The sequence below is a fragment of the Panulirus ornatus genome, chromosome 12 (genome assembly GCF_036320965.1).
Source record: "Panulirus ornatus isolate Po-2019 chromosome 12, ASM3632096v1, whole genome shotgun sequence".
Taxonomy (NCBI): Eukaryota; Metazoa; Arthropoda; class Malacostraca; order Decapoda; family Palinuridae; genus Panulirus; species Panulirus ornatus.
In genome coordinates this window covers 54,293,850-54,318,340 of record NC_092235.1, presented here as the reverse complement: position 1 = coordinate 54,318,340, position 24,491 = coordinate 54,293,850, and the positions used below count along the sequence as shown (strand labels likewise).

The following is a 24,491-nucleotide window of genomic DNA, read 5'->3' as shown; positions in this document are numbered from 1 at the left end:
AAAATTTCATTTTTCTTTTTCGGTTACATCATCATATCAGATTCTTCTCGTCCCATTTTAAATTTTCTTTTTCCTTTTTTCCCCTAATGGTTTCCCTTCGTAGGAGGAAAATATTTCATGACGTCGTCCGAAAAAGGAAACTAGTTTTCTCTCTTTTGTCGTGTCTTCTCCGAAGGAAAGAAACTTTGTTTTGGTCTTTGCCCTTTCCTTTTATCGTACCAACTATCACTACTCTTCATTAAAGACCTTTGACTCGACCCTTTAAGGATCAGGTCAAAGGCCACTGGTGTTCCTGCCGTTGGAGTGTAGATGAGAGTATAAGGAAGATGGGTATTAACCCGACCCCTTCAAGGTGTAGTGAAGATGACGACCAAGACCTGACCCAGTAAGAGTGCAGTGAAGAATGAGCGAATATTGAGTGTAGGGAACCTGAATTCGGTAGTGCGTCTTCCTCCGTAGTGACCAAGAGGATGAGTAGTAGTGGAAGGATATATACTGGAAAAAACATGCTAATGTTGAAAATGCTTAGGTCTTCCATCTTTTTTCCCCATTTCTTTGCAATTATTTCTTCCCTCCTCCTCCTCCTTCACCATTTTTGTCTCCGTTCCAGGAATGTACTCAAAACTTTACGCAGAACGTGATCAAAAGAAAATTTAAAAAGTCGGGTCTGAGGTGTATTTGGAAAGCTACATTAATTCCTCGAATTCCTTTCTTTCAAATTGTAAAGTTCTGTGTTTTGGATATAATCGGAGGTTGAGTTTGAAAAAAAAAATAGCATGAATAATTGAGATATGTTAAGAGACTCGGGTTTGGTTTTCATTAGTTTACCTAAGCTGGCCAGAAAATTGGTCCATTCCGCTTTACTCTGTGGATTTTGACTCTTAAGTTGTTCGTCCTTTTTGCTTGCAGGCGACGAGCGGCATTGCGGGGACAGAGGGCCGGCGCGGAAGGCCCGCTTGGCACACCCGAAGGGCCTGGCCATCGCCGCGGACCGGACCATGTACATCGCGGACGGCACCAACATCCGCATGGTGGACCCGCAGGGCGTCATCCACACGCTTATCGGCCACCACGGCCACAAGACCCGCTGGAGGCCTCTGCCGTGTACGGGAGGACTACCAGCCAACCAGGTCGAACTGCAGTGGCCCACGGGGTTGGCCCTCTCGCCCCTAGATGGCTCCCTGCACATCCTAGACGACCACGTGGTGCTGCAGGTGACGGGTGACGGCACGGTGAGGGTGAGGGCCGGCACGCCCCTCCACTGCCACGCCACCCACGACAGACCCGCCATCGGTGAGTGCCAACACCCACAGGGTCCTCTGCAGGGGTATTTTACCAGTGTAATTCCCGCGATTGATGTCAAACACCGTCGTAAACCTAGGCGGTCTGTCCCATGCAACATATCACTGTTGACTACCAGCTCCGGCAATAGATAATTCCTTAATAATTAACATGACTGCAGCAAAGGTGATCTAACAGGATAGAAATAGCTTTCGCTTGTGTATATCTATATTATGTTAGACAAGGAAATGATCTGGCTACGTTTGTTACACGTTACACGTACACGTACATTTCCCCGTTCTTAGTATGATTGTGAGATTCATATCTTTTACTGAGATGTGTGTTTAGTGAAGTAGATTTTGCATTTATCTCTGATAAGCTACATAAATTAACTTCAAATGCGATAGTAGCTATAGAACAATAATGTCTTATTCCTTGGGGATGGGAGTGCAAATCCTGTTGCCATTGTTGGAGTATGAGCTTTTCTACACGCCTTGGATTATTATTTTCTCATTATTCTCCACGCACAGATACAAGTTCTTGGACATACTCTGTACTGTTTTTTGTCAGTGATCGACTCCGTGGTTAGCCATGGTATATCACTCGGGTCCCGAAACATAGTAAAGTACGGTTATAAAATCTGGTACTGGCTACTGGATCGTTCCATTCCCCTCATGGGCCACCCCTTGATGGCAACTGGATCGTTCCATTCCCAGCGTCCCCTCATGGCCACCCCTCGAGCAGTCTCTGTAATCTTCCACTCACGTTCTCCCTCTCCACTAACTTCTCTCACTCCGTCTCTCAGCCCCCCGTAAAACTCTCTGAGTGTCCTTCCCCTTGCAGTTCAACCCCGTTCCTCCAGTCTTTTCCGATCTTCTTTACTGTCCTGCCCTGTCCTCCCTCTCCCTGTCCAAACCGTCCCCTCTCCCTATATCCTACATTGGTCTCAGTTTATTTCAGTCTCTCTCTCTCTCTCTCTCTCTCTCTCTCTCTCTCTCTCTCTCTCTCTCTCTCTCTCTCTCTCTCTCTCTCTCTCTCTCTCTCTCTCAGCCAGCCATCCTTTCCATAGAAATCGCCTCGTCACCCATATTTCTTAGACTTGTGTCCCTCTTCTCCTCACCCATTCTCACAGCCTCCACCACCAAGCTCCTCTCTCTCTCTCCCTCTCACTCAGCCACCTCATATTACCTCCTCAGGAACGATCACGGGACTGGCTTTCGCCCCCTCGGGTTCTCTCTTCCTGACGGAGGAGGACACTTATAAGCGCCATTCGGTGCTGGAGCTGACGCCCTCGGGGCAGCTCAAGCACTTCGCCGGAGCCAAGCCCGACTGTGACTGTGTGGACGACGACTGCACCTGCCCCACCGAAGACAAGGTAGGCGTTTTGATAGATCGATGTTTGCGTATATCCTCATGTACGCACGCGTATGTGTGTGTTTGTTTGTTTGTGAAACCAGTATTGCGCCTTTTATGTCGTTGTGCAGAAAACCTGACACGAGAAATCTCTCATACTTCTTTATCCACCATTTTAGGACCTCTCGCTCACCTTAGTTCCTCGTCCTCCTCCCCTACGTCAGATCCCTCTCTCGACGACGACGGTGCTTGGAGCGGTGTCTGCCATCACGGTGTCCCCTGACGGCGTCATCCACGTAGCCGACCAGAAGGCTCTGAAGATCCTCAGCTTCGTCCATTACCTCCCGCCAGATGACCAGAACGGCGACTTCCAGGTGGGTTGGCTTATCCCGGGGTCACCAGCAAGGGTGGGCAGGTTAGCCGGAGGGCACAGGTCTTCTCCTCACGCCCTCAGGAAAGGGACGGGCAGGACAAGCCTTCTGGAAGGAAGTAGCGAGGGCTTTCGTGTCGTGGTCATGAGGAACGAAACCTCATGATGATGACTATGATAATAATTCTTTTCACGTGAGCGTGTAAAGAGGTGGAGGGTGGAGACCAAGAAAGAGACGGGTATGGCCATTTAAGAGGGAGGAAAGTGCCTAGATGGAATAAGACCAGACATTTTGGGATGATGAGGAATAGTAAACTGTCTCTCTGCATCGTGATGTCACCTAATGATAACTTCCATTGCCCCGGCAGGTGGCGTACCCGCGCACGAACGAGCTGTACGTGTTCAACCGGCACGGCCATCACGTGGAGACCCGCGACCTGGTCACGGGCCGCACGTTGTACTCCTTTCTCTACTCCAAGAACACTTCCTTCGGCAGGCTGTCCAAGGTCACCGACTCCTCGGGCAACAAGGTCATGTTCCTTAGGGACTACACGGCGGCTGTCAGCCAGGTCAGTGGTGCTGTGTCAGCCAAGTTTGTGTATCAACCAAGTTAGTAGTGCTATGCCATTTATGTATGTTCTAGGTCTGTGGTTGTGTCATATATGTGTGTGTCAACCATGTCTCACACACACACACACACACACACCATCCTAAGCCGTGTGTGTGAACTACATTATACATGGATTGAAGTGTAAATGGAATGTGAGGGTCAGAGACGACATACATATCTTGCCGGTGGTGCACATTAGTACAAACTGTCACTTAGTTTTCTGTTGAAAATCTGATTTATTTTTCTTTTCTCTTTTTTTTTTTTTTTTGTGTGTGTGTGTGTCATTTCTGCTAAGATGAAAGACTGGTGTTTGGGTACAGCAGACCTCGTTATGCTAATGTACTGTCTGTTCTGTGTGAAGTAAGAAATGTGTGTGTGTTAGATCTTCTACACTTCGTAACGTTCCCTTGTCTTGTATTCAAACACTTCAGCCATCACGTAATTGTTTACATGACTATAAGATTTCCTATGTTCCTCACAGTGTACTGTGGTACCCTTAGATATCCGTACTGCTTTGTATATTCCAGAGATACCTTACAGACCTTACAGAGATACCTTACAGAAGCAGTGAAAAGTTTTTATCGAGGAGGTAAGGCATGTGTACGTGTAGGAAGAGAGGAAAGTGATTGGTTCTCAGTGAATGTAGGTTTGCGGCAGGGGTGTATGATGTCTCCATGGTTCTTTAATTTGTTTATGGATGGGGTTGTTAGGGAGGTGAATGCAAGAGTTTTGGAAAGAGGGGCAAGTATGAAGTCTGTTGGGGATGAGAGAGCTTGGGAAGTGAGTCAGCTGTTGTTCGCTGATGATACAGCGCTGGTGGCTGATTCATGTGAGAAACTGCAGAAGCTGGTGACTGAGTTTGGTAAGGTGTGTGAAAGAAGAAAGTTAAGAGTAAATGTGAATAAGAGCAAGGTTATTAGGTACAGTAGGGTTGAGGGTCAAGTCAATTGGGAGGTGAGTTTGAATGGAGAAAAACTGGAGGAAGTGAAGTGTTTTAGATACCTGGGAGTGGATCTGGCAGCGGATGGAACCATGGAAGCGGAAGTGGATCATAGGGTGGGGGAGGGGGCGAAAATTCTGGAAGCCTTGAAGAATGTGTGGAAGTCGAAAACATTATCTCGGAAAGCAAAAATGGGTGTGTTTGAAGGAATAGTGGTTCCAACAATGTTGTATGGTTGCGAGGCGTGGGCTATGGATAGAGTTGTGCGCAGGAGGATAGATGTGCTGGAAATGAGATGTTTGAGGACAATGTGTGGTGTGAGGTGGTTTGATCGAGTAAGTAACGTAAGGGTAAGAGAGATGTGTGGAAATAAAAAGAGCGTGGTTGAGAGAGCAGAAGAGGGTGTTTTGAAATGGTTCGGGCACATGGAGAGAATGAGTGAGGAAAGATTGACCAAGAGGATATATGTGTCGGAGGTGGAGGGAACGAGGAGAAGAGGGAGACCAAATTGGAGGTGGAAAGATGGAGTGAAAAAGATTTTGTGTGATCGGGGCCTGAACATGCAGGAGGGTGAAAGGAGGGCAAGGAATAGAGTGAATTGGAGCGATGTGGTATACCGGGGTTGACGTGCTGTCAGTGGATTGAATCAAGGCATGTGAAGCGTCTGGGGTAAACCATGGAAAGTTGTGTAGGTATGTATATTTGCGTGTGTGGACGTATGTATATACATGTGTATGGGGGTGGGTTGGGCCATTTCTTTCGTCTGTTTCCTTGCGCTACCTTGCAAACGCGGGAGACAGCGACAAAGCAAAGAAAAAAAAAAAAAAAAAACCTTACAGACCCTTGTATCTGCTGGTGGTGTTGCAGAAATATCTACTAATCCCCCCTGTATCTACGAACTATTTGCCGCTGATATGCTAGAGATACCTCAAAACCCCAAGTACCTGCTTACTATCTGCTTCTCATAAGTCTGGAGATAACTCACAACTCCCAGTATCCTAGAGCTATCTGCTGCTTATAACCCCCTGTATCTATCTACTATATGTTGAGTATTTTTAGAGATGCCTCACTTCCTCTCTGTATATTTACGTCCCCTGTCTGCTGCTTGTATTCCCTTAAATAACCCATAGGATATACCCACGACCTGGCCTTATACCCCCGAGCACTCCGGTTGGCTCACAACGAACACATCTGGTCACCAGAGTTCCCGCGCTTCCCTCATCCCTCCTAACTTCTAGACAATCTACAAAATCCTAAAAAGAAAAAAAAAATTCACACAATACCCGCAGAACTCCTATCAAGCTCAACAGTCCCTCCATCTCCTAGGGGAATTCCTTTCAATTCCCGAAATACCCCAGAAGTTTCGGAGAGTCTCCCAAAGTCTGCTAAAGTTGTGTTTGTGTCACCGCTACCTTCCTCCCCTTCGTCAGTCTGTCCTTTCATCTGCCTTCCCTTCGCCGACCGGCCGGCCGCACCGTCATCCTCCTCCTCCCTCTTTGCCTGGCGTCCGCGCCACCAAATTCCACTCTTAAGCCGACCTGCCCCATCATATTCCTCCCGTTAGCCGGCTGGCCCCCGCCAAGGCCCTCACCTTCGCCGGCCCTCCCCACCACCTTCCTCTCCTCACACACCAGCAGCATCGTCTCAGCTCGTCTTTCCTCCCTCCGCTACAGATCGAGAATACCATGGGTGAGAAGTTCGCCGTGCGGATCAGTCGTCTTGGGCTCATGATACGATTTTCCGAGAGGCCAGGCCGCGTGTACGACTTTACTTATGATGACGACACTGGCCTCCTGGCCGCCTCTACATCCCCGGGTAAGTTACCAGCGACCCCATGTATGGCGGTGTGTGCTCTAGGTTATGTCTACGCCAGACAAGTTCTCTACTAATGTTCACACTTTGACCTAAATATTATCCATAGTATGTGACAAGGTTTGTTGGTATTTATGTTGTGTTCTGTCTTACATGTTGGCTCTGAGAAGCGACTAGTGCAGGTGCAGCTGTTCTCTTTCCTGATACCAACCTCACCAGTTTCCTAAATATTTTTACTGTGGTACTGGTGTTAATGGAAGCTTAGCGAGAGAGACTATATGAATGTCATGACATCATGTGAACCTCGGCGTGTAACCCCTTGCCTCGACCCTACCCGTAGGACGCCTCACCTACGTGTACGAGTATGACGAGACGGGTCGTCTGGTGACCGTGGTGGCGCCCACCGGCACCCGCGTGGGCGTCGACTCCTGGATGGGTGGCGAGGGGACGCACCGAAGTCTGAGCGTGGGTGTGGGCGGCAGCCAGGGACAGCAGAACACCCACATCCTCACCATGAGCAGCAACTCCCGAGCGGTCTTCACGCAGGGTAAGTGTTACATGTTCTGTGACGCGGATACCTGTCATTAGAAAGAGAAGATAACGGTAAGTGCTTTCGTTTATTACATCCTCAGACAGATTTAACTATGGTCTTAGCTCCTTCCCAGTCGATATGGCGATCAAAGGCAGCTTCATATTGAAATAAGCCGTTGCTCTGTTGGGCTATCCTAGTCTCTAAATCTTTTTCAGATTATCCAATATAAAATTGGTTACAGTTTTTACATTTAGTTACCCGTGCAGTCTCGGATACCATTACCGAAATAGAAACTTTTAAGACGTTCTCATCAGCTCTTTTCGAGAACTGTTATTCCCTGTACCCACCGTGCAACCAGTGCTGCCCGACCACACATCCCCCCCACTCCCATATGCCACTCACCACCGCCTACACGTCACACAACACCCACCACAAACAAGCCAGCAGGAGAATCCTTTCCGCTCAGCAATCATTTGCAGATTCCCACAAACGCTCACCAAAATACCATCATTCATGCCCATATACTCCAAGCTAACCACTACCTTCCACACACTGCTCTTCACCCCATACACCCCGTCCTGTGTCGTAATGAATAATAATCAACACCTGAACTTAGATGTCTTACAAGATTCAAACTGAATATTTATGAATGAATAACATATCTGGGCTTTACATATTAAACTACAGACCAGGCAGCCGGGGAAGTAAATATGGTACACCGTAGCTCAGAGTTCCCTACAAATACACGGGTCACATTATGTATATGTATGTGTGAATAACAAATCTGTTGACGGTTTATAATAGAGCACGCTATCTGGTGTTGAATGAATGATGGGGGATCCTCGCGTAGATAATACGAGAAGTATGTTATGTAAGTCAGTAGTTGAACGTATGTGAAAATATGTAGGTGTTCTCCCCTCTCAGCCAGCACTGTGCTGGTGGACTTGGTGGTGTCCAGGCTCGTCATTTCTTTGTGTATTAGTTACACAATACTGTTGGGGGCTTTCGATAGTTTCGTTTTTTTTTTGGGGGGGGGGGAATAAAAGAGAATGCAAAGCAACATCTATATTAAACTTGCAGTGCAACATTTCAGCAGACGTTCGTGTATCTTTTTTTTTTTCCCAGTACATTTAGTTTCTTGATTTCAGTAGATTTCTTTCCTATATTGATGGTGGTTAATGATGAGGTTAACTCGTCGCTAATGCGAACTGGTTTAGACAATCCGTGTTCGTCATGCCATACTGAAGTGATAATCTATTCGTTTCAGTTGAACTGTGATCAACAACAAAACCCCAAACTTTTAGAGATGAATTAAACAGTCGTGTAATTCCGGTGAATCAAGTTGATATGTTTGAAAGAGAAATTACTGATAACTTTGCCAGGGAGGAAGTCGATTTTTTTTTTTTTTTTTTTTTTTTTTGTAAATGTGACGTGTAATATTAGCTGGTTCATTTGGTTGTTTATATGCTGCAAATCAGCTGATTGATGTTTTTGCGAATCCGCTTTACCCAGCTGACGGGTGCAGTCACTGTAGATATACGTGTCAAAGCCGTACCGAGCACATCCATAATAGAAACTCACACACGGAAAATTGGATTAGGTTAATCAACGTTTCACGTGTCTACGTAAACACAAAAATCGTCAGAATTACCTCGAACTGTCAGTTAGATTTTATGTTATGTTGCCATAGTCACTTTGAAATCGTATTGCCGCCACCAAGACATAACGACTGCGCCTTTTCTCCCATCACATCTTCGCGAATCTCATAGGTGGCAGTGCACGGTAACGTGGCGTCTCGATCAGGAAATGAGATGTTGCATAATCCCAGTCCGTCCCTCCCCACATAACAGTATGATAACGCTTCCGTCGTCTTACTTTTACTGCCGATAATACAGATCAGCTTGTGGTCTATAATAATCGTTCTCTTTTTTTTTTTTTCTCTCCATCTCCGAAACGCTACCCCCATTCCCAGGCACCCACCCGCTCCCTACGCCTCCCCCTTCCCCCCAAAACCCGAGGCAGTTCGGAAACAGTTTGTGGCCGGAAATTGGCGGGAACGTTATCTGGAAACGGCGGGTGACGACGCGGCGTACCGGGGAGGAGGGAGGAGGAGGGGGGGCTGCCTCATCCGTTGGTTACAGGGAGCCGAGAGACTGGGTGCTGTGGTGGAACCTAGAGACGCGTCTCCACATGGTCCTCGATGACCCCGGCTTGGAGACCCTCCTAACCAGCTGCTGGGAAACCGAGACACCAGCTAGTCGTAGCCTAGCTATTAAATTGCTAGAGACCCCGAGATGCAAGATGTCAGGAACCTAGACACTATTGCTAGGAGCTTCTGTCTTTTATAATGTGTTCTCACGCACTCGTCGTTTGGAGAATTGCCGATTTTCCGCTCTTCCATTCGTACATAAAACTTTTTATATTACGAAGTGCATTTTTGATGTATAGATTTTGCATATAATGTTAGGAGTGCCTCAGTTATAAGACCACACAGTATCTAGCGATGGGCTAATGATAATCCCCAGCTGATACTCACGCAGCAGGAATATAGAGGCCAGCTTTTAACGTATAGCGTAAATGAAGGAATAAAAGAACAAGAGGAGAACCATTAGTGGTCTGTCCGTCCTCATTTGGGCAGTCGAAAGCGACAGACCATCACCAGGGCGGCCGCAGACCCTGGGATGGGCCTGGAGGCCTCTCGGGCGCACTGGGACGAAGGGGAGTCATAGATTTGTCTTGACGTTCCCTCCCGGTGAGAGCCTTTTGTCTGGTTTTTATCACGATTTTCCTCTCCCCATAGAAAAGACGGAAGGACGTGTGTGATCACCTATTTATTCATTACGAAGAAATAGTTTTACGTCCAAAGGACGTATAACTTTTTCTTCGTAATGAATAAATAGGTGTGTGTGTGTGTGTGTGTGTGTGTGTGTGTTTGTATCATGGGTGTGATCCTTCCAGATGGTACAAAAGAGTCTCATGACTCCTGTCCGTAAGTGGGGGTTTTATAACATCAGAAAATTTCATTGCTCACGTAAAATTGAAATTGAAGCAGGTGCGCCAATAACAAAAGCATTACAATAATTGTACGAGAAGATGCACTTCCCAGACGTTTTATCTGTCCCAGAAATGCAATTTCAGTTCATAAGCCATCTTTACTGCTTGTTTTATGGCCATGCCAATCGACTGTTTAGACGCCATGATTAGGGTAAACTCAAACAAATTTGGGGGAAGTCAGGTGGATGGTCGCGTACCCTCCTCACTGCTAGGTAGGAGACTGTGTGGCTTTGTGAGTTGGAAGGTTGACGTGCATGTGGAAACGAGTGGATGACTAGGTGTGGGGATGTAGCATGAGGTATGGATGGGAGTATAAAACGTCTGCGTGTGGAGTTTGGTGATCAGGTTAGTAATAATGTCGGACCGGGAGTGTGTTTAGCTATCTCCGGTTGATCACATATAATACCATGGTGACACGAATGTCGTGTCGATGTTTGTATGAGTGTATGTGGATGGGCACGTCCATGCCAACACGTCTTGGTGTTCAGGTGTGGCCGTGGTTACGATATTGGCGTGATGTGATGGTGGAGTGTTGGTTTAGTGGCACAGGTGCGCAGGTGAAGGTATTAAGAGTGCTGCGGGTGTCGAGCGTCGGGTGTTTAGTGAGGTACGGGTGAGTGACGTGGTGTAATTGAGTTTGCCAGGAAGTAAGGGTGTTGGTGAGGTGAGCAAATAGGTAAATAAGATTAGATGGGGGTGACGAAGGTAGCGCGGGTGTTGGGATGTTTATCGTGGAGTAACATCGATTGATGCTACGGAGACTTATGTTAGACTGGGTTATAAAGTTGGACTTATGAGGTTGAGAATATCATTGGTGAAGACATGAGAGAAAATGGGATGCGAGCAATGTAGTGGAGATGGTGGTCCGGATTGGGGTGGTATAGATGAGTTGTAAGGTGTAGAGATGCTATGTGGGCAAGACATTATATTGTGGTAAGACTGTGAATTGGTTAATGGTTCTGAAGACTTTTATGTTTGAGGGTTGGGGGGGGGGGGGGGGGGGCTCCTTATGCTCTCATGACGACCCCACACTTCGACATCTCACCTCTCAGCCTCTAACCCGACTCCTCACCAAACGTGTCCTTCCTTCCTTCGTGTTAACACCCCCCCCCCCTTCACCATTTCGACTATCTACTCCGTAATTGTGTTCGCATGTGCCATTATTTCCACGCCTGGACGCATCTGATGTCATTGACGTGTGTCTTACAGTCTCCTTCCTTCCCTCTCCAACACAACCCTCGTCTACACCACAAACCCCCCGTCTCTGCCTCTATACAATAGAACCCTTGAATCTCCTCCCCTTCTCTCCCCGCCCCCAATCACATTTCTCCCCATGCCTGAATCTTCCTCCTCATCATCTTGTACTCTCTCCTCTCCCTTGCCCCTGTGCTCCCACCCTCTTCTCCCATTCCCTCTCGCTTCCCTTCCCTTCTTTCCTCCTCCCGGCCCGTCCACTCCCCTTTCCCCAGGCCAGTATCACCCGGGGCCTCTAAATCGGCTATCCCGTCCGGAAATTGAAGTGGCGCTAATCGGCAGGTATCGGCTCATCTGACGCCCGATTTTCCGCTCCTCATTATTTTCGAATTGGAGAAACAGTAGATCTTTGGGATCTCTCTCTCTCTCTCTCTCTCTCTCTCTCTCTCTCTCTCTCTCTCTCTCTCTCTCTCTCTTTTCTTCCTTACACGAAACGGCTCACAGGGCTTGATCTCTCTCTCTCTCTCTCTCTCTCTCTCTCTCTCTCTCTCTCTCTCTCTCTCTCTCTCTCTTTTCTTCCTTACACGAAACGGCTCACAGGGCTTGATCTCTCTCTCTCTCTCTCTCTCTCTCTCTCTCTCTCTCTCTCTCTCTCTCTCTCTCTCTCCCGAACCCTTCATTATTTTCCTGTCATCGGTACAATTTTAGTTATTGAGTGGCCGGGGATTATTGCGTTCATCTGGCACCTGGCATGTCCTCCTCTTTTTTTTTTTTTTTTCAATCTTGTGACGATATAAAAATGGTTTCTTTTTTTTTCTTTCCTGTCATTCTCTAATATCTCGGGGTTATTTCTGATGTTTTGGAGCCTCGTTTTTTATTGTAATTCAACGGGTACACGAGGGAGGGAGGGCACGCCTTCCATTTTCACACTTATTACGAAATTAAACTAGTTCATTGCCTTCTTGCTCTAGTCCCGTTTTCTCTCGTCATGAGATCATTTCAGACGTTTCTGAGCCTCTCATGGCGCATGGTTTTATATATATATATATATATATATATATATATATATATATATATATATATATATATATATATATGTGTGTGTGTGTGTGTGTGTGTGTGTGCGTGTATTATTTATTACACTTTGTCACTGTCTCCCGCGTTAGCTAGGTAGCGCAAGGAAACAGACGAAAGAATGGCCCAACCCACCCACATAAACATGTACATACATACACGTCCACACACGCACATATACATACCTATACATCTCGACGTATATATATGTATATATATATATATATATATATATATATATATATATATATATATATATATATATATATATATATATATACAGGGTGTTAAAAAACAATAGGTACAAAATTTGACAGTAGACAGGGACACCCAAAGCAAACACTTTTTCAAGAATACCAAAAATTGCAAAACTAGTTAGTTTTCGAGATACTGAGCTTTAAAGCTTTAACTTGACACCTTTTCACAAGCATTTTCGTTTCTAACATGATATAGTGAAAAGTGAAACAAATATTGTGTAAACATGTATTATCTATTACAATCTACAATAGCTGTTCGAAGTGTCTGCCTTCTGCTTCAATGCAGACCTGACACCTCCTCTGAAAGGACTGCTGGACACGAGGCAGCAGTCTTGGATATTCTGCAATGATTTCTTGATTAGACAAATGTACCATGTTGTCACCACGACGTGCAACGGTGAGCTAATTCGTAAACACCGAGTGTTGCCACACCTTAATCTACCGAGTGTTGCCAGATTGTAAGTAAATATTACATTTAAAGTTTACAGTTCAGACATACCAAAGGTAAAACTTTAAAGCTCGGTATCTCGAAAACTAACTAGTTTTGCAATTTTTGGTATTCTTGAAAAAGTTTTTGCTTTGGGTGTCCCTGTCTACTGTCAAATTTTGTACCTATCGTTTTTTAACACCCTGTATGTATATATATATATATATATATATATATATATATATATATATATATATATATATATATATATACACACACACAGAGAAACATATACATATATACACATGTACATAATTCATAGTCTGCCCTTATTCGTTCCCATCAGTCATCCCGCCACACATAAAATAACAACCCCCTACCCCCGCATGAGCGCGAGGTAGCGCAAGGAAAAGACAATAAAGGCCACATTCGTTCACACTCTGTCTCTAGCTGTCATTTATAATGCACCGAAACCACAGCTCCCTTTCCACATGGCTTACCATGTGGAAATGGTTTACCCCAGACGCTTCACATTCCCAGGTTCAATCCATTGACAGCACGTCGACCCCGGTATACCACATTGTTCCAATTCACTCTATTCCTTGCACGCCTTTCACCCTCGTGCATGTTCAGGCCCCAATCACTCAAAATCTTTTTCACTCCATCTTTCCACCTCCAATTTCTTCTCCCACTTCTCGTTCCCTCCGCCTCTGACACATATATCCTCTTTGTCAATCTTTCCTCATTCATTCTCTCCATGTGACCAAACCATTTCAAAACACCCTCTTCTGCTCTCTCAACCACACTCTTTTTATTACCACACATCTCTCTTACCCTTTCAGTACTTACTCGATCAGACCACCTCACAGCACATATTGTCCTCAAACGGTCATTTCCAGCATATCCACCCTCCTCAGCAAAAATCTAGCTATAGCCCACACCTCACAACCACCTATCATTGTTGGAACCACTATTCCTTCAAACATACCCATTTTTGCTATCCAAGATAACATTCTTGACTTCCACACATTCTTCAACGCTCCCAGAACTTTCGCCCCCTCCCCACCCTATGATTCACTTCCACTTCCATCCACTGCCAAATCCACTCCCAGATATCTAAAACACTTTACTTCCTGCAGTTTTTCTCCATTCAAACTTACCTCACCCGAATCAGCCACCAGCGCTGTATCATCAGCGAACAACTGACTCACTTCCCAAGCTCTCTCATCCACAACAGACTGCATACTTGCCCCTCTTTTGAAAACTTGCATTCATCTCCCTTACAACCCCATCCATAAACAAATTAAACAACCAGGGAGACATCACGCACCCCTGCCGCAAACCTACATTCACTGAGAACCAGTCACTTTCCTCTCTTCCTACACGTACACATGCCTTACATCCTTCATAAAAACTTCTCACTGCTTCTAACAACGTGCCTCCCACACCATATATTCTTAATACCTTCCACAGAGCATCTCTATCAACTCTATCATATGCCTTCTCCAGATCCATAAATCTCTTTTCTAAGTATTTCTAAGTATTTCTCACATACATTCTTCAAAGCAAAACCTGATCCACACATCCTCTACCACTTCTGAAACCACACTGCTCTTCCCCAATCTGATGCTCTGTACATGCCTTCACCCTCTCAGTCAATAACCTCCCATATAATTTCCCAGGAATACTCAACAAACTTATACCTCTGTAATTTGAGCACTCACTTTTATCCCCTTTGCCTTTGTACAATGGCACTATGCAAGCATTCTGCCAATCCTCAGGCACCTCACCATGAGTCATCTGCCCTCTTTTTTCACCTCTTGCACCTTTCTCTTGACCTCCTGCCTCTTTCTTTAATACATCTCCCATATATATATATATATATATATATATATATATATATATATATATATATATATATATATATATATATTCATACTATTCGCCATTTCCCGCGTTAGCATGGTAGCGTTAAGAACAAACGACTGAGCCTTTGATGGAATATCCTTACTTGGCCCCCTCCTCTGTTCCTTCATTAGGAAAACTAAAAATGAGATGGAAGGATTTCCAGCCCCCCCTCTCCCTTCCCTTTTAGTCGCCTTCTACGACACGCAGGGAATACGTGGGAAGTATTCTTTCTCCCCTATATATATATATATATATATATATATATATATATATATATATATATATATATATATATATATACAAATAAAGTGCATATGAACGCGCACCTTCATAGAACATACAAACCTCCAACAGTCAGGATCGAACCTGGGACCCCTGTGCCACAGGCAGGAATGCTACCGCTATATATATATATATATATATATATATATATATATATATATATATATATATATATATATATATATATATGTATAAACGATATATATATATATATATATATATATATATATATATATATATATATATATATATATATATATATATATATGAGTGAGTCAGTTGTTGTTCGCTGATGATACAGCGCTGGTGGCGGATTCATGTGAGAAACTGCAGAAGCTGGTGACGGAGTTTGGTAAAGTGTGTGGAAGAAGAAAGTTAAGAGTAAATGTGAATAAGAGCAAGGTTATTAGGTACAGTAGGGTTGAGGGTCAAGTCAATTGGGAGGTGAGTTTGAATGGAGAAAAACTGGAGGAAGTGAAGTGTTTTAGATATCTGGGAGTGGATCTGTCAGCGGATGGAACCATGGAAGCAGAAGTGGATCATAGGGTGGGGGAGGGGGCGAAAATTTTGGGAGCCTTGAAAAATGTGTGGAAGTCGAGAACATTATCTCGGAAAGCAAAAAATGGGTATGTTTGAAGGAATAGTAGTTCCAACAATGTTGTATGGTTGCGAGGCGTGGGCTATGGATAGAGTTGTGCGCAGGAGGATGGATGTGCTGGAAATGAGATGTTTGAGGACAATGTGTGGTGTGAGGTGGTTTGATCGAGTAAGTAACGTGAGGGTAAGAGAGATGTGTGGAAATAAAAAGAGCGTGGTTGAGAGAGCAGAAGAGGGTGTTTTGAAATGGTTTGGGCACATGGAGAGAATGAGTGAGGAAAGATTGACCAAGAGGATATATGTGTCGGAGGTGGAGGGAACGAGGAGAAGAGGGAGACCAAATTGGAGGTGGAAAGATGGAGTGAAAAGGATTTTGTGTGATCGGGGCCTGAACATGCAGGAGGGTGAAAGGAGGGCAAGGAATAGAGTGAATTGGAGCGATGTGGTATACAGGGGTTGACGTGCTGTCAGTGGATTGAATCAAGGCATGTGAAGCGTCCAGGGTAAACCAAGGAAAGCTGTGTAGGTATGTATATTTGCGTGTGTGGACGTGTGTATGTACATGTGTATGGGGGGGGGTTGGGCCATTTCTTTCGTCTGTTTCCTTGCGCTACCTCGCAAACGCGGGAGACAGCGACAAAGTATAAAAAAAAAAAAAAAAATATATATATATATATATATATATATATATATATATATATATATGTATATATATATATATATATATCGTTTTATCATTTCATCTGCAGTGATTGTCGTATGCAAAGAAATGTTCCGTTCTTTTCTTTAAAGCAAGATGAGGTAAAAACCTCGTTTATGTATTTATATTTATTTATTTATTTTGCTTTGTCGCTGTCTCCCACATTAGCGAGGTAGCACAAGGAAACAGATGAAAGAATGCCCAACCCACTCACATACACATGTATATACATACACGTCCACACACGCAAATATACATACCTATACATCTCAATGTATACATATATATACACACATAGACATATACATATATACACATGTACTTAATTCATACTGTCTGCCTTTATTCATTCCCATCGCCACCTCGCCACACATGGAATAACAACAACCTCCCCCCTCATGTGTGCGAGGTAGCGCTAGGAAAAGACAACAAAGGCCACATTCACTCACACTCAGTCTCTAGCTGTCATGTAATAATGCACCAAAACCACAGCTCCCTTTCCACATCCAGGCCCCACAGAACTTTCCATGGTTTACCCCAGATGCTTCACATGCCTTGGTTCAATCCACTGCCAGCACATCGACCCCGGTATACCACATCGTTCCAATTCACTCTATTCCTTGCACGCCTTTCACCCTCCTGCATGTTCAGGCCCCGATCACTCAAAATCGTTTTCACTTCATCTTTCCACCTCCAATTTGGTCTCCCACTTCTCATTCCCTCCACCTCTGACACATATATCCTCTTGGTCAATCTTTCCTCACTCATTCTCTCCATGTGACCAAACCATTTCAGAACACCCTCTTCTGCTCTCAACCACACTCTTTTTATTACCACACATCTCTCTTACCCTTACATTACTTACTCTATCAAACCACCTCACACCACATATTGTCCTCAAACATATCATTTCCAGCACATCCACCCTCCTCCGCACAACTCTATCCATAGCCCATTCCTCGCAACCATACAACATTGTTGGAACCACTATTCCTTCAAACATACCCATTTTTGCTTTCCGAGATAATGTTCTCGACTTCCAAACATTCTTCAAGGCTCCCAGAATTTTCGTCCCCTCCCCCACCCTATGATTCACTTCCACTTCCATGGTTCCATCCACTGCCTGATCCACTCCCAGATATCTAAAACACTTTACTTCCTCCAGTTTTTCTCCATTCAAACTTACCTCCCAATTGACTTGACCCTCAACCCTACTGTACCTAGTAACCTTGCTCTTATTCACATTTACTCTCAGCTTTCTTCTTTCACACACTTTACCAAACTCAGTCACCAGCTTCTGCAGTTTCTCACATGAATCAGCCACCAGTACTGTATCATCAGCGAACAACAATTTACTCACTTCCCAAGCTCTCTCATCCACAACAGACTGCATACTTGCCCCTTTTTCCAAAACTCTTGCATTCACCTCCCTAACAACCCCATCCATAAACAAATTAAAGAACCATGGAGACATCACACACCCCTGCCGCAAACCTACATTCACTGAGAACCAATCACTTTCCTCTCTTCCTACACGTACACATGCCTTACATCCTCAATAAAAACTTTTCACTGCTTGTAACAACTTGCCTCCCACACCATATATTCTTAAAACCTTCCACAGAGCATCTCTATCAACTCTGTCATATGCCTTCTCCAGATCCATAAATGCTACGTACAAATCCATTTGTTTTTCTAAGTATTTCTTACATACATTCTTCAAAGCACCTTATCCACACATCCTCTGCCACTTCTGAAACCACTCTGCTCTTCCCCAATCTGATGCTCAGTACATGCCTTAACCCTCTGAATCAATACTTTCCCATATAATTTCCCAGGAATAGTCAACTAACTTATACCTCTGTAATTTGAGCACTCACTTTTATCCCCTTTGCCTTTGTACAATGGCACTATGCAAGCATTCCACCAATCCTCAGGTACCTCACCATGAGTCATACATACATTAAATAGCCTTACCAACCAGTCAACAACACAGTCACCCCCTTTTATAATAAATTCCACTGCAATACCATCCAAACCCGCTACCTTGCCGGCTTTCATCTTCTGCAAAGCTTTTACTACCTATTCTCTGTTTACCAAATCATTCTCCCTAACCCTCTCACTTTGCACACCACCTCAACCAAAACACCCTATATATGCCACTCTATCATCAAACACATTCAACAAACCTTCAAAATACTCACTCCATCTCACATCACCACTACTTATCAGCTCCCCATTAGCCCCCTTCACTGATGTTCCCATTCGTTCCCTTGTCTTATGCACTATATTTACCTCCTTCCATAACATCTTTTTATTCTCCCTAAAATTTAATGATACTCTCTCACCCCAACTCTCATTTGCCCTCTTTTTCACCTCTTGCACCTTTCTCTTGACCTCCTGCCTTTCTTTTATACATCTCCCAGTCATTTGCATTATTTCCCTGCAAAAATCATCCAAATGCCTCTCTCTTCTCTTTCACTAGCAATCTTACTTCTTCATCCCACCACTCACTACCCTTTCTAATATGCCAACCTGCCCACCTTTTCATGTGGAAAGGGAGCTGTGGGTTCGGTGCATTGTTACATGACAGCTAGAGACTGAGTGTGAACGAATGGGGCCTTTGTTGTCTTTCCTAGCGCTACCTCGCACACATGAGGGGGGAGGGGGTTGTTATTCCATGTGTGGCGAGGTGGCGATGGGAACAAATAAAGGCAGACAGTATGAATTATGTACATGTGTATATATGTATATGTCTGTATATATATATATATATATATATATATATATATATATATATATATATATATATATATATATATATATATATGTGTGTACATTGAGATGTATAGGTATGTATGTTTGCGTGTGTGGATGTGTATGTATATACATGGGCGGGTTGGGCCATTCTTTCGTCTGTTTCCTTGCGCTACCTCGCTAACGCAGGAGACAGCCGTTAAAGCAAAATGAATAAAAAAATAAATAAATATATATATATATATATATATATATATATATATATATATATATATATATATATATATATATATATATATATATATATATCTTTTAAACTATTCGCCATTTCCCGCGTTAGCGAGGTAGCGTTAGGAACAGAGGACTGGGCCTTTTTTGGAATATCCTCAGCTGGCCCCCTCTGTTCCTTCTTTTGGAAAATTAAAAAAAAACGAGAGGGGAGGATTTCCAGCCCCCCGCTCCCTCCCCTTTTAGTCGCCTTCTACGACACGCAGGGAATACGTGGGAAGTATTCTTAATCCCATATCCCCAGGGATAATATATATATATATATATATATATATATATATATATATATATATATATATATATATATATATATATATATATATATATTATCCCTGGGGATAGGGGATTAAGAATACTTCCCACGTATTCCCTGCGTGTCGTAGAAGGCGACTAAAAGGGGAGGGAGCGGGGGGCTGGAAATCTTCCCCTCTCGTTTTTTTTTAATTTTCCAAAACAAGGAACAGAGAAGGAGGCCAGGTGAGGATATTCCCTCCAAGGCCCAGTCCTCTGTTCTTAACGCTACCTCGCTAACGCGGGAAATGGCGAATAGTTTGAAAGAAAAAGAAATATATATATATATATTCTTTTTTTCAAACTATTCGCCATTTCCCGCATTAGCAAGGTAGCGTTAAGAACAGGGAATACGTGGGAAGTGTTCTTAATCCCCTATCCCCAGGGATATATATATATATATATATATATATATATATATATATATATATATATATATATATATATATATATATATATATATATATATTTCATACTTTTCGCCTTTTCCTGCGTCAGAGAGGTAGCGTTAAGAACAAAGGACTGGGCCTTTGAAGGAAGGTCCTCACCTGGCCCCCTTCTCTGTTCCTTCTTTTGGAAAATAAAAAAAAAAAAAAAAAGAGGGGAGGATTTCCAGCCACCCACTCCTTCCCCTTTTAGTCGCCTTCTACGACATGCAGGGAATACGTTTGAAGTATTTTTTCTCCCTTATCCCCAGGGATAATATATATATATATATATATATATATATATATATATATATATAAATGATTTGAATGATTTGGTAAATAGAGAAAAAGTAGTAAAAGCTTTGCGGAATATTAAAGCCGGCAAGGCAGCAGGTTTGGATGGTATTGCAGAGGAGTTTATTAAAAAAGGGGGGTGACTGTATTGTTGACTGGTTGGTAAAGTTATTTAATGTATGTATGACTCATGGTGCCTGAGGATTGGCGGAATGCTTGCATAGTGCCATTGTACAAAGGCAAAGGGGATAAGCGTGAGTGCTCAAATTACAGAGGTATAAGTTTGTTGAGTATTCCTGGTAAATTATATGGGAGGGTATTGATTGAGCATCAGATTGGGGAAGAGCAGTGTGGTTTCAGAAGTTGTAGAGGATGTGTGGATCAGGTGGTTGCTTTGAAGAATGTATGTGAGAAATATTTAGAAAAGCAAATGGATTTGTATTTAGCATTTATGGATCTGGAGAAGGCATATGATAGAGATGCTCTGTGGAAGGTACTAAGAATTTATCGTGTGGGAGGCAAGTTGTTACAAGCAGTGAAAAGTTTTTATCGAGGATGTAAGGCATGTGTACGTGTAGGAAGAGAGGAAAGTGATTGGTTCTCAGTGAATGTAGGTTTGCGTCAGGGGTGTGTGATATCTCCATGTTTGTTTAATTTGTTTATGGATGGGGTTGTTAGGGAGGTGAATGCAAGAGTTTTAGAAAGAGGGGCAAGTATGCAGTCTGTTGGGATTAGAGAGCTTGGGAAGTGAGTCAGTTGTTGTTCGCTGATGATACAGCGCTGGTGGCTGATTCATGTGAGAAACTGCAGAAGCTGGTGACTGAGTTTGGTAGTGTGTGAAAGAAGAAAGTTAAGAGTAAATGTGAATAAGAGCAAGTTTATTAGGTACAGTAGGGTTGAGGGTCAAGTCAATTGGGAGGTAAGTTTGAATGGAGAAAAACTGGAGGAAGTAAAGTGTTTTAGATATCTGGGAGTGGATCTGGCAGCAGATGGAACCATGGAAGCGGAAGTGAATCATAGGGTGGGGTAGGGGGCGAAAATCCTGGGAGCCTTGAAGAATGTTTGGAAGTCGAGAACATTATCTCGGAAAGCAAAAATGGGTATGTTTGAAGGAATAGTGGTTCCAACAATGTTGTAGGGTTGCGAGGCGTGGGCTATGGATAGAGTTGTGCGGAGGAGGGTGGATGTGCTGGAAATGAAATGTTTGAGGACAATATGTGGTGTGAGGTGGTTTGATAGAGTAAGTAATGTAAGGGTAAGAGAGATGTGTGGAAATAAAGAGCGTGGTTGAGAGAGCAGAAGAGGGTATTTTGAAATGGTTTGGGCACATGGAGAGAATGAGTGAGGAAAGGTTGACCAAGAGGATATATGTGTCAGAGGGGGAGGGAACGAGGAGAAGTGAAGACCAAATTGGAGGTGGAAAGATGGAGTGAAAAAGATTTTGAGTGATTGGGGCCTGAACATGCAGGAGGGTGAAAGGCATGCAAGGAATAGAGTGAATTGGATCGATGTGGTATACTGGGGTCGACGTGCTGTCAGTGGATTGAATCAGGGCATGTAAAGTGTCTGGGGTAAACCATGGAAAGTTCTGTGCGGCCTGGATGTGGAAAGGGAGCTGTGGTTTCGGGCATTATTACATGACAGCTAGAGACTGAGTGTGAACAAATGTGGCCTTTGTTGTCTTTTCCTAGCGCTACCTCACACACATGAGGGGGGAGGGGTATGGTATTACATGTGTGGCAAGGTGGTGATGGGAATAAATAAAGGCAGACAGTATGAATTATGTACATGTGTATATATGTATATGTCTGTGTGTGTATATATATGAGTACATTGAGATGTATAGGTATAAGTATTTGCATGTGTGGACAAGTATGTATATACATGTGTATGGGGGTGGGTTGGGTCATTTCTTTCGTCTGTTTCCTTGCGCTACCTCGCAAACGCGGGAGACAGCGACAAAGTATAATAAAAAAAAAATAATATATATTTTTTCTTTTTTCTTTCATACTATTCGCCATTTCCCGCGTTAGCAAGGTAGCGTTAAGAACAGAGGACTGGGCCTCTGAGGGAATATCCTCACCTGGCCTCGTTCTCTGTTCCTTCTTTTGGAAAATCAAAAAAAAACGAGAGGGGAGGATTTCCAGCCCCCCGCTCCCTCCCCTTTTAGTCGCCTTCTACGACACGCAGGGAATACGTGGGAAGTATTCTTTCTTCCCTATCCCCAGGGATATATATATATATATATATATATATATATATATATATATATATATATATATATATATATATATATATATATTATCCCTGGGGATAGGGGAGAAAGAATACTTCCCACGTATTCCCTGCGTGTCGTAGAAGGCGACTAAAAGGGGAGGGAGCAGGGGGCTGGAAATCCTCCCCTCTCACTTTTTTTTTTTTTTTTTTTTTCCAAAAGAGGGAACAGAGAAGGGGCCCAGGTGAGGATATTCCCTCAAGGGCCCAGTCCTCTGTTCTCAACGCTACCTCGCTAATGCGGGAAATGGCGAATAGTATGAAAGAAAGAAAAGATATATATATATATATATATATATATATATATATATATATATTTTTTTTTTTCATACTATTCGCCATTTCCTGCGATAGCGAGGTAGCATTAAGAACAGAGGACTGGGCCTTGGAAGGAATATCCTCACCTGGCCCCCTTCTCTGTTCCTTCTTTTGGAAAATTAAAAAAAAAAAAAAAAAAAAAAAAAAAAAAAAAAAAAAATGAGAGTGGAGGATTTCCAGCCCCCCGCTCCCTATACATATATACATATATGTTGGAAAGGATCACAATTTTGCACGTGATCAAGATATTACTACGAGTCCATGGGGAAAATGAAACACGAAAAGTTCCCAAGTGCACTTTCATGTAATAATCACATCATCAGGGGAGGCACAAGAGAGAAATATAACAGTCAGTTGATATACATTGAAAAGATGAAGCTAGGAAGACATTTGGTAAACGTGATTATTCAAAACATACAATGAGCGTTCATAAACTTATTTTACAAATCTTATCAACAATAAAGTTATCTAATTTGTATAGACCATCACTAATATTAAGATCGTAGTTTTTAACGTGATTAAACAAGGCATTTGATTCTTATACTATATTTATGTTGCTTAAGTCTAACAGAAAGATCCTTACCAGTCTGACCAACATAAAATTTATCAGTTTCCACAAGGCACTTTATAGATGCAACCAAGAGAATTTTCTGGTGAATTCCTGATTAAGATATTCTTTATAGTATTATTGTTGCTAAAGGCAACATTTACATTAAAGGATTTAAGCAACATGGGAAGCAAAAAGAAATTATCATTAAAAGGGAGAACTAAAAGAATCTTGGTGTCAACGGGAGGTTTGGGCTCAACTCTATAAAATGATTTCTTTGCTAAACAAGATTGAAATGATAATTTAACTCTGTCATGTCGAGATGAGTAATAATGGATATATGAGCATACATTGGTGGGTTTCCTGTATATGCTAAACTTAAACTTGTTTCCTTGTCTATGGATCATGCAATCTAAAAATGGTAACATACCATTATTTTCATTTTCTATAGTAAATTTGATGGAAGGTACTAAATTGTTAAGTAAGGGGAGAAATATTTGTAAATTTTCATTTGTTGGCCAAACACAAAGAACATCATCTACATACCTAAACCAAATTGCATAAGGTAAGATATCCTTTAGTAATTTTGTTTCAAAAAATTCCATATAAAGATTACTTAGTACAGTTGAAAGAGGGTTACCCATTGCCATACCAAATTTTTGAGCATAATAATCTCCATTAAATTGAAATACGCAGTCTTTTATACACAATTTTATCAGTTCATTGAAATTAGACTTTCAAACAGGTAAATGAATATCATCCAAGACATTAAATTATTCTAAAAGGTCATCAACTGGAACTTTACTGAAAAGTGAGGAATCATCAAAACTAACTAGTTTGAAATCAAAGTTAATATTGATATTGTTTAGCTTGTTGACTAAATCTACATTGTTCATATTAGAA

The 24,491-nt window shown here is 43.0% G+C and overlaps 1 protein-coding gene across 5 annotated transcripts in view; it reads left to right on the top strand.

Annotated features, from left to right (window-relative positions):
* Positions 1-24,491, top strand: part of LOC139752068 (teneurin-a-like) — a 1,037,677-nt gene that overhangs the window by 965,278 nt on the left and 47,908 nt on the right. For 4 of the 5 annotated variants that reach the window (XM_071667906.1, XM_071667905.1, XM_071667909.1 and 1 more), the window contains 6 exons: positions 910-1,293; positions 2,478-2,656; positions 2,814-3,008; positions 3,373-3,573; positions 6,228-6,369; positions 6,707-6,913. In XM_071667906.1, the coding sequence (XP_071524007.1) occupies positions 910-1,293; positions 2,478-2,656; positions 2,814-3,008; positions 3,373-3,573; positions 6,228-6,369; positions 6,707-6,913 (1,308 nt within the window). The remainder of the gene's footprint in view (positions 1-909; positions 1,294-2,477; positions 2,657-2,813; positions 3,009-3,372; positions 3,574-6,227; positions 6,370-6,706; positions 6,914-24,491) is intronic. The other variant, XM_071667907.1, reaches the window with a different exon arrangement.